Below are 9,668 nucleotides of genomic sequence, written 5' to 3' on the forward strand. Positions count from 1 at the left end.
TCACGACATTGCAGGTTTAATGAAGCAAAAGAACAGCAGCTCTAGCAGCGTGACCACAGAGCAACCTAAAAAGAGGGCCACCAACCCGCCACCGTCGGCGAGGAAGTCTAGCAAACCGTATCGGATACTCCTTACCGAGGGATAGAAGTGATCCTCACCGAACTCTACCGTCAGCTCCGACGTGAGTCCTTCCGTTTCGTTACCAAACAAAGAGTCACTGTCTAGTTCCGGATTGCGTAGCATACGGGTCTCGTAACTGTATGTGTAATCCACACAAGCCGGTAGACAATTGCAGGCCCTACGGAAGTACTGTGATCGCGGAATTCCTTCGGTGCGCATTCGAGTCATCGCGTTCTTATCGAGGATGTCGTAGGGTCGAAAGGTGCTGTTGCTACACTGTAAGGTACCGTTAGCCCTCGGCATGTGCTCAAAAACGCAGCCTCGTTTTTCGTGGTACAGCGTCGTGTGACACTCTAGCTCGCAGTTGTTCGGAGTGTAGATGGAGAACAGCTGCAGAGGGTTCTGGTTCTGCGAGTAGCAACCGGTCATGGATGCGGTAAAGTACTTCAGGTATCGCTGTGTTCTGATCATATTCGGTTGCACGGTAAGGTGCGCCTGTGAGCCACTGCTCAACGAGAGCGGTTTGTTGGTTTTGAATGGGAAATCTATTGGTGAGTGGATGTGGACATCGATCGTTGGATTGACACAGTTTTCCGTATCGTTCTGGGTGCTTGTGAGAACCATCTTCAATCGGTAGCGACCAGATAGGCCCTGTGCCGCGTTCGGGTACTGCTTCACGAGAACACTGTTGATTACTTGCACTCCTCGCAGAAAGTCCCAATTCTTGATCGCTCTGGTACCATTTGAAAGCTGTTTCAAGTTGATAACTCTGTAAAAAATACATTTATTTAGTCTTTCTAGAAGAGTTCTTGGGACCAAAATAACGCACTTACCTGTCTTTGTTGAAGATCTGCTCCCCAGAAACTCCGTTGAAAGTATAGCAGATACCTCTCTCCGTTCGCACTGGATCGAGCAGCTCCTCACACCGGTTAGTGCACGAATCTTTCCAGCAAATCGATTCACAAATCTCATCCAAACGCCGCTCCCCACATCCTTCACCCTTTCGTGGGCAGATCGTAACACCGGGAAACGGTACGCTCCATATCGGTAATGCCCTTTCGGCACGTTCAATCAGCACGTTCGAGGGATCCTTCAACCGTTCAACGTTTACCATCACCGTGAAACCGAGCACACCACTCAGGCAAACCATTACACCGAGCCAGAATATCTTGAAGGGAGTCCTCAGTTCCGGTGTCAGCGCGTTGCGGAGCAGTGGGAAGGTGCTGTTGCGTAGGTAATCCGCCAGAATTCCTGCGTCATTATGACGCTCTGCTGCTGCTGCTGCTGTGGCGTCCGGGACAGTACCTTGGATGGTGTTCTCCTTTGTGGGGAGACCGATTCCTTCGTCGGTTTCATGCTCTTTACTGAGCGTTACATTTTCCATCGTGACCGAGGCCACAACAGAACTGCCACTAATGACACGATGATGGATGAGACTGTCCTTTTCGTAGGGGCTACCATCATAGCACCGCGCGAAGGTAGCACACCCTTCACACGCCCGTAGCGATCTTATCACAGTTCGTCCTTCGAGTGACCCGTGGAGCAGGAGTGTTAATGCTAATTAGAATCGTAAACACACATCGAGTCAGTCAGTCAGTCAACATCAACTGGATGAGTTCATCATCGTCGATAATGCACACGCCTATCGAGAGGGGATTGGGTTTTTTTTATTTTTATTTTATTATTTTTTTGTCGTTTATGGTTAAGTATTTGCCAAATTATTGGCTCCTGCATGAAAATTCTGGTCGGCAAATAATCCATTTTTTCCTGCGATAAAGTCATTTCCTCGATACTTCATCATTCGTCCATCGTGCGGCCGGTAAAGGCAAGGGACGCGAAGTCTACCCCTAGTCTAGTCTAGGCTACTGAATCATTAATAATTCGATCATCGATTCATTAATCAATGCTGACATCAAGCTGATTACCAATTTCGGGTTCAATTTCCAGCTCCACTGCTGACGAGACGGTCTAAAGAGGAAAAGACGTCATATCGACGTTGGAGAGCAAAAATTCTTTTTAAATTGACCGTCTCCAACCTTACAAAACTCCCTAGATACATACTATACCATGTTTGAAATTGTTGAGTTTTGTTAAATTATTTAAAGATATTAAAAATATAATCTTGTTTAACTTTACTTTTATTATAGTTCCAAAGATCTAGTACACTTTTCATGGAAATCAAAATAAAAATTTCTAAAATCATTATATTCAAATATAAGTAGCTCACACACGGTAAATAATATACATCAATCTTTGCATGCAATTTGAATGACTTTAAATAATTGATCGTGTGTAGACCACATTGCAGCACCTGTGAAAAAATTAAGATTTTCAGAAATCTGAAAATATATTCACGTGGTCTGTGTGATATAAAATATTTTAACTAAAATGGTAGAGCATAATTGTTTGTGTTATTTCGGAAATATCATAGAAATATCAATTTTTATTTTTTTAGTTCCTTTTATCTGATTATTTCGGATCATACCAATTGCCTAAGTCTTGAAATTTTCAAAGCAACCGACTCATCTGTCTACAGATGATCAATAAAACAATACGTCAATTAAACTCCATTTCTGCATAATAATTATTGATGTATAATATTGAGCGTGTGTGGGTCGCTTTAGTCAAACTACACGGACTGTTACAGCAACCCAGATGAGATGAGGTTGATAATGTTGTAGATGAAGTTGATTATCCCACACTCGACTAACGATACGCCCTACTCTTCATACCATATCCATCCTTGATCTTTAACTAGTTCTTGGAAAAAAATATCTTTACGTCCTTCACTGGCCCATTGGCGAATGGGCCGAATCCTTGAAGCTTGAAATCATATTCTCAAGCTCCGCCATGATGGACCAAAATGCAATTTAGGACTCGACGTTCCGCAATCCCCCCCCCCCCCCATTCCCCGGAAAACCCGATTCCCGGTAATGAAACGATTTCGTTTCGCATTCGGGCAGCGGGTGCCGTTGTACTTAATTTCTTTTCCGGCCGCCCAGCGACTGGTGCGGTGATACCGACGACCGCAATGTGTCGAAGTCATTTCATTTGCTCCCAGCCACCCCGGATTCCTTGCCATCCTGCCACCGTCTGCGTCGTTCGTGGCGGCACAGTTCCCCCTTTTGGGGCGACCGTTAATCCGGTGGGAAATTTCTTTGCAATTTGTTTAACGCGCCATCGCACGATAGCGATAGAGGACGACGGACTGATGACGATGAACCTAGAGTGAGCGGAATCGGGGTGGTTTGCTCAGAAGCTAGATCTGCCAGTCTCTTGCGGCTGCACCCAGTACCTACCCTTGCCCGAAACCATAATTAAAATGAGTCGCATATGAACGCTCCATTTGCACGATCTCGCACGCACGCACACATACACACGCTTGCTAGACAGGCAAAAGGCTTTTGAGGCAAAAAAGGGGTTAAAGGAGACTTCTGGAAGGAACACCGGGTTTGCCATTCATCATTATCACAGCGCACGGTGCACAGAAAGGGGTTAAAGGCATGCTGTTGTGATTTGCTCGTGCTTTAAGCAATCCCTTCTGTCACCTTCGAGGTCGAGTGCGAGACACAACAAGGCTTGGCGTGTGGGTTGAAGTACACAGAGCTCGCACAGGACCCACTTCTTCGAGGCGAGGGCCGTCGAGGCGAGGTCGAGGGTGCCGCAATTCTCACTCGGATCATTTATATTAATGATGAAACCATCCATTTAAATTATTAACCGTGCCAAGCAACCATTTGTTTTGCATATATACGACATGTTTAGCATGTGAGGACCTCCTCCTTGGCTCGTGTTCGGCTCGGCCGTCAGCTAGCGTTATCGATTGGCACCGACTCGTCTCAACAGAGATCTTTGAGCCAGCAAAACGCATGGCATGAAGAAGCATTCTCGTGATTCTTCTCGTGGGACATTAGCTTTGAGTCGTTGAACAATCTTTAAAATATCCGTTTTTTAGGACATTGCAGAACTACCTTCATCTGAAAGTAGTTGAACCATCAACTCGCATATAATGGAATGGTGCATTGGCATCAAAAATCCTCTTTACCATTAAAAAAAACCTTTGCTAAGTCTCCCAATTACTGTCAAGCATATCCTTCCAACAGCTCTCGTGGCACAAAACACAAGGGGGCGTGTATTCGCCGAACATGGAACACACCTTCAATGCGCCCCGGGGCTTTATGTTCTTCCGGGGGACAGTAACTTGGGACCCTCGAGTTTCGATCGAAAAAATAACGCAAAAAGGAAGCTTTTTTTACAAGACACTGCCCACGTTGCCGCCCAGGTTCATTGCTCGAGTGCGGCGAACTTCCTTCCTTGCGACCAGGAAGCAGCACATAAAATATGTAGCAGGGCGGAGATTTTGCGGGCTTCGGCTTCTCGAGTATATAGTCCCGCTCTCTCTCTCTCTATCTCTCTCTTTCTCTCGGGGGCGAAGCTGCACAAGGCTGCGCCAAACCGGGCATTCCGGAAATCGGTGCTCCACTTTGCGCCCACTCCGTCCAGTCGACCTGTTCGCGAGCTCGAGGAAAGTGATTGGCGGCGTGTAGTGTTTCTCGTCTCTACCCTACCACGTGTCACGGGTTCGTGGCGCCAGTACACATGCGCAGGGCTAGCCAGTAGCGCGAAAGCTTTCACCTACATTGAATGCGGAACTTGATTGGGGCGCGGCATTCGACACCCCGGACCTGGTTTGTGATGAGCCAGGATGAGGATTTAGGATTTATTTGTCATTTTATCTCAACTTTGATATTTGGAAAAAGAACCATTCGCTGAAGCTTGGTAGGCGTTGGTTAGAAAATGTCAAACTTAACTTGGGAATTCAATTTCAAAATGAATCCTGTATTTAGCCTGCTTGGATCAGAAGAGAATCTGAGAAATTACCGTTTTTTTATTGTAATTGAATCGTTCCTACTCAATGATATCCATAGACGGCACCCTCCTCCAGGATGACGATGATGGAATCGAGCGTCTCCTGTGCGGTCGGGATAATCTGGTCCGGCGGCAGTACGAATCCGAATCGTCCCAAATCGCGCAGCTCATACGCGTAGACCAAGGGAGTACGTAGGACACCCTTTACCCAATCGATACTACCTCCCGATGCGACATCTGTGAAGTAAAATGAAACATATATTGCAGGGTCCTCCAGGCTTTCAGGTGGTCAATCTGCTACTTACAAATCGCTTCCGCAATGTTTCCAATTCTGTATGTCGTTCCGAAGCGTTCGCTAAGCTTGTTGATTGCCTTCGTACCAATCGCCATCTAGCGAAGAGATATGGAATATCTCAGAGAGTCTTATCTTGTGCAACAATGAAGATAAGAAATGCGCGAGTAAAGACCTTACCGTTTCATCGTAGTTATCGAGACGGGCTGTCGTGTGTCCATAGGGGATGAGCAGCAGCTGCGAGTAGGCATGGAACGCCAGGTACGTGCTCATGTTGTCCAGCGTGGCAATGTAATCGGACAGCTGGCGCGTCTCGACCTCAGAGAACGCACTCGCTCCGGCAAAGGTATCCGAGCAGGGTACGCTCGATGCACCTCCCTCTGGAATGACACATTTCTCTTGGTTTACGGGTTTCCAGCAACCTCCGAACATCTCCAAGCGCATACTTACGCATAAAGTTGTATCCCCAGTTACGGTTTGGATCCGCTCCACGGCACAGACTGCTCGCAACCGATCGAGTTTTGCGCCACTGACGGTCGGTGGTATGGGTATACTCATAACCATCCGGATTGGTCACCGGGAACACATACCAATCGAAGTTCTCCGCAATTTGACGCACCTTCGGGTCACTGGAGGTGAGCAGCTCGTTCAGTACCCAGGTAACGGTCGCACCGCTGACCCACTCGCGTGCATGAATCAAACCCTCCAGGAAGACGGCCTTGTTGCCCGCCTTGTACGACACCTTAACACCCTTGATGGGACGTCCCTCGTAGGAGTTACCGACGTTCAGCGGAGTCACGACACCCGGATAGGACGCCACCAGACCATCGAGCCAGTTGTTGATCTCATCCGTGCGGTAATAAGCCGTCCAACCGAACGTATCCTTGCGCACACCACGGCGTGCTTCATCGTCGAACAGCTGCTGCAGGTTCTCGCTTTGCAGCCTCACCCGTAGACCATGCTTAGCCCGGAGCTCGGCAAAGTGTCCCCGTTGGTGCGGTGGCACAACCAGCAGCACCTCGGTTCCAACCTTCACCGGTTCACTCCAGAATCGGTAACCATCGGGGTACTGTTCGATCGCCTGCAGCAGCTGCAGCTGGCTTTCGGTTGCGATACGGACCTGGTAAAGGCGGTAGTTGTCGTAGCGGGCCTTCTCGGCGACCGCTGCCCCAACCAGGGCCAACACAAGACACACCAGACTGATCTTCATGCTGCCGTTACACAAAACTGGAGGATTTTGGAGCTTTTGGTCTGGTTTTATAGAGCTATATAGAGGAGATATGGGATTATCTGGCGATCATTCCGGGTTGTTAACGTAGAGGGAAATCCAAAAAGACGCTCCTTCAAAGAGCTCTATTATCGCTGACGTCTTAACCTAATTGTCGATTGCACGGCCGCCCTGGTGTTTCAGCAATTAGTGTCGCGATTGGATTATCTTCATGCCGCTATAATAGCACCGCACTAAACACAATCAGCGGCGTCATACGAGGCTCTTTCTTCGCGAACGGCACAGTATGTTGCACCTAATGCCCGCTGGCTACCAGCTATCGCCAGTACACACAATTATGCATAATTGTTACCATAAATTACCCAAATGTCAACAATTATCCTTACTCGGATTCACTTTTTTGCGTTCTCTCTCTGGCCTTCCAATGCCGAGCCCTAGGAATGCGCCAATCAGTCAACTCAAAGCCCCGCTTTCCACGAGTTCTTTTGAAGGGTAAAGGGCCGGTATGTGGAGAAAAACCGGGCAACTGGGTTACAATTAACCCCTCGAACCAGGCAAACAGCATGGATAAAATGGTCTTCCTCGTACTTTTACTTCCCTACTCACTATCGCTACCCAGACCACCCGGAGTGTGTTCGTCCCTCCCATATGGTGGCTTCTGTAAGGGATACACAAATATGCTGAGCCCTCTGTTGCTACAGCACAAAAAAAACACGAAATCAAGAGGCTTCCGCTTTTGAGCACGAGGGCTCATTAATCATAAAAATCGGGGAAAAAATCTGTTTCCACTGCTACAGCGAAAGGACAATAAATGAGAAGCCTTCTAGTCGTAGTGTTTGAATTCCAGGGATATATTTCGACTTTGCTTTGGTACGACAAGAGTGACTCAATGGTATCCCAAGGCTTTGCCTTCTTCCAGGATGACGATAATGGAGTCAAGCGTTTCTTCGGCGGTGGCAATGATCTGATCCGGAGGCAGCAGGAATCCATACTCGCCGGTGTCGCGCAGCTCGTACGCAAAGGTAAGCGGTGTCTGCAGAGTTCCCTTAACCCAGTCCAAACTGCTTCCCGAGGCGACATCTAGCAGTGGAAAGGAAGGCAATCGGGGTATCAGCGTATGTGATTGTAATTGTCCCTAATCTACTCGATACTCACAGATAATTTCCGCGATGTTTCCCACCTGATAGACGCTACCGTGGCGCTCCCGAAGCTTGGCGATGGCCTTCCTGCCAATGTCCATCTAAAAGCAATCATATCAAACACATTGAGGCAATCTAGACGCTGAATTGTGACCAACGAGAGATAAGCGAAACTTACCAGCTCATTGTAGTTATCAAGTGGCTCCGTTGTGTGGCCATACGGTACCATCAGCAGCTGACCGGATGAGTGGAAGTCGAGATACGTCGACAGGTTCGGGATGGTGCTGATGTAAGCCGATAGCGTGCGGGTCTCGATCTCCGAGAATGGCGATGGCCCGGAGAAGGTGTCCGCACAAGGGATGACCGAAGTTCCACCCTCTGTAATGACGAAGACGCTTATTACAGCCAGACATTCAAGATTCAGACATTAAAAACCGTGACTTACGATTGAACTTGAAATCCCAGTTACGGTTCGGATCGACACCGAAACAAAGGACATTCTGTTGAGACCGTGTCTTACGCCACAACCGCGTAGTAGTGTGAGTGTAGACGTAACCATCTGGATTCGCAACGGGCACCACATACCAATCGTAGTTTTCGGCAATGTTACGCACTTCTGCGTTCTGCGAGGTCAGCAGCTCGTTCAAAACAAACGTCACCGTAGCGGCACTGATCCACTCGCGTGCGTGAATCGTTCCCTCGGTGAAGATCGCTGGATTACCAGCCTTGTACGACACCTTGACGCCCCGAATCTGACGTCCTTCATAGGTTTCTCCTGCAACGATCGGCGTTACGATACCCGGATATTCAGCGATCAATGTATCGAGCCAGGCGTAAATATCCTCCAGAGGATGGTACGCAGTCCAGCCGAACGTTTCACGGCGTCCCTTCATCTGCTGCTCGATCACGGCCTGCAGGTTGTCGAAGGCCAAGGTCGCCTTCAGCTCAAAGCGCTCGGTGAGCTCCTCGAACTCAGCCATTTTATGGGGTGGGACCACCAGCTTGACCGCGGTATTGAGGTGGACCGGATCACTGAGGAAGGTATAGCCATCTGGCCGTTGCTCGATGAGCTGCAGCAGTTCCAGTTGATCAACTCGCTCGATCGAAACCTTGTACACACGGTAGTTGTCATAGCGTGCAGGCTCTGCTTGAACCTGCGTGACTATTAAAGCCACCACGAACAGACTACATAGCACTAAACCAACTGCTCTTAACGGTGCCATTTTGATAACTGTTCAGACAAGCATCGAGTAGCTCAGCTTGTGAGGTAGGTCAGATTGACCTGCCTTGATCGTCGAGTCTTATCGTTACTCGTCAAATCATTCGCCTTCATCCATGTGCATTGTGTGTTCCCCTTTTCTAATGATAGCAAGACAATGGACAGCGCAACTATCGACCTAATGCTACCGATAGACGCCTAACCAGCCACGGAAATGATAAGCAGAATTCTGTGATTCTTCTCAGCATTAGATTCTTCCTTCTTACAGTACAGTACAAACGCACAAGCAATTTCAGCACAGATTTCATATGCGGTACTTCATTAAAAATATGGGAACATTAAAAAACCTGGAACCGCTTCGACAATAGACGAGCACGCTGGCATGTGTGCATCGGTGTCCCCTAAGCGAGCGCTACCGACATGCCAATCGTTGGCATTTCTTTTATCCTCTGAGCCACTTATCTTATCGGTGGATCCATTTGGTAAATTTTACAGTAAATTGTGTTCGCCCCTCATACTCCCGACCTCCAGCACTCCGGCCCTGAAGTGCTCTTCTCGAGCATGCCATCGTGCCTTGATGTGCGCCCTGTCGTACTCTCCGGCTGCTCTGGGCACGGCATGTAATGCAATGAAAATGATAAGACACCATAAAAGTTTCTTCGAGCCTCAATTCACCAGCGGAATCTGCTCCTCCTTTTACAGGAAAAAAAATCCCTAGCCACTCGTAGCGCTCCAAGACGAGGCGAAGCCCTTTTCCACCGGCCATATTAAACCGTTTACGCTAGCCTACTGTGCGGGACG

The 9,668-nt window shown here is 48.3% G+C and overlaps 3 protein-coding genes across 3 annotated transcripts; all 3 read right to left on the reverse strand.

The window, feature by feature from the left end:
• LOC125953689 (pickpocket protein 28-like) lies at positions 1–1,504 on the reverse strand. Its single transcript, XM_049683399.1, has 2 exons — positions 954–1,504; positions 1–889 (listed from the first exon to the last, which is right to left on the reverse strand). The coding sequence occupies exons 1-2, from the start codon at positions 1,502–1,504 to the stop codon at positions 1–3; spliced, it is 1,440 nt and encodes a 479-aa protein (XP_049539356.1).
• A 3,528-nt stretch (positions 1,505–5,032) lies between these two features.
• Positions 5,033–6,491, reverse strand: LOC125957147 (zinc carboxypeptidase-like). Its single transcript, XM_049689633.1, has 4 exons — positions 5,732–6,491; positions 5,462–5,661; positions 5,295–5,379; positions 5,033–5,226 (listed from the first exon to the last, which is right to left on the reverse strand). Exons 1-4 carry the CDS (start codon positions 6,489–6,491, stop codon positions 5,033–5,035), a joined length of 1,239 nt encoding a protein of 412 aa, XP_049545590.1.
• An 857-nt stretch (positions 6,492–7,348) lies between these two features.
• LOC125957146 (zinc carboxypeptidase-like) lies at positions 7,349–8,871 on the reverse strand. Its single transcript, XM_049689632.1, has 4 exons — positions 8,094–8,871; positions 7,827–8,026; positions 7,665–7,749; positions 7,349–7,589 (listed from the first exon to the last, which is right to left on the reverse strand). Exons 1-4 carry the CDS (start codon positions 8,869–8,871, stop codon positions 7,396–7,398), a joined length of 1,257 nt encoding a protein of 418 aa, XP_049545589.1. The 3' UTR covers positions 7,349–7,395.
• Positions 8,872–9,668: the final 797 nt, after the last annotated feature.

This window comes from Anopheles darlingi, chromosome 3 (genome assembly GCF_943734745.1).
Source record: "Anopheles darlingi chromosome 3, idAnoDarlMG_H_01, whole genome shotgun sequence".
NCBI lineage: Eukaryota > Metazoa > Arthropoda > Insecta > Diptera > Culicidae > Anopheles > Anopheles darlingi.

Bases quoted from the DNA above. Each gene is read 5' to 3' on its own strand.
- LOC125957146 (XM_049689632.1), bottom strand. From the start codon at position 8,871: ATGGCACCGTTAAGAGCAGTTGGTTTAGTGCTATGTAGTCTGTTCGTG. The intron at 8,027-8,093 runs GTAAGTCACGGT...TCGTCATTACAG, and splicing joins CTGGGATTTCAAGTTCAATC to AGGGTGGAACTTCGGTCATC. The intron at 7,590-7,664 runs GTGAGTATCGAG...TTCCACTGCTAG, and splicing joins AAACATCGCGGAAATTATCT to ATGTCGCCTCGGGAAGCAGT.
- LOC125953689 (XM_049683399.1), bottom strand. From the start codon at position 1,504: ATGGAAAATGTAACGCTCAGTAAAGAGCATGAAACCGACGAAGGAATC. The intron at 890-953 runs GTAAGTGCGTTA...TATTTTTTACAG, and splicing joins CAGATCTTCAACAAAGACAG to AGTTATCAACTTGAAACAGC.
- LOC125957147 (XM_049689633.1), bottom strand. From the start codon at position 6,491: ATGAAGATCAGTCTGGTGTGTCTTGTGTTGGCCCTGGTTGGGGCAGCG. The intron at 5,380-5,461 runs GTAAGGTCTTTA...TCTCTTCGCTAG, and splicing joins TCGATAACTACGATGAAACG to ATGGCGATTGGTACGAAGGC. The intron at 5,227-5,294 runs GTAAGTAGCAGA...TTTACTTCACAG, and splicing joins AAACATTGCGGAAGCGATTT to ATGTCGCATCGGGAGGTAGT.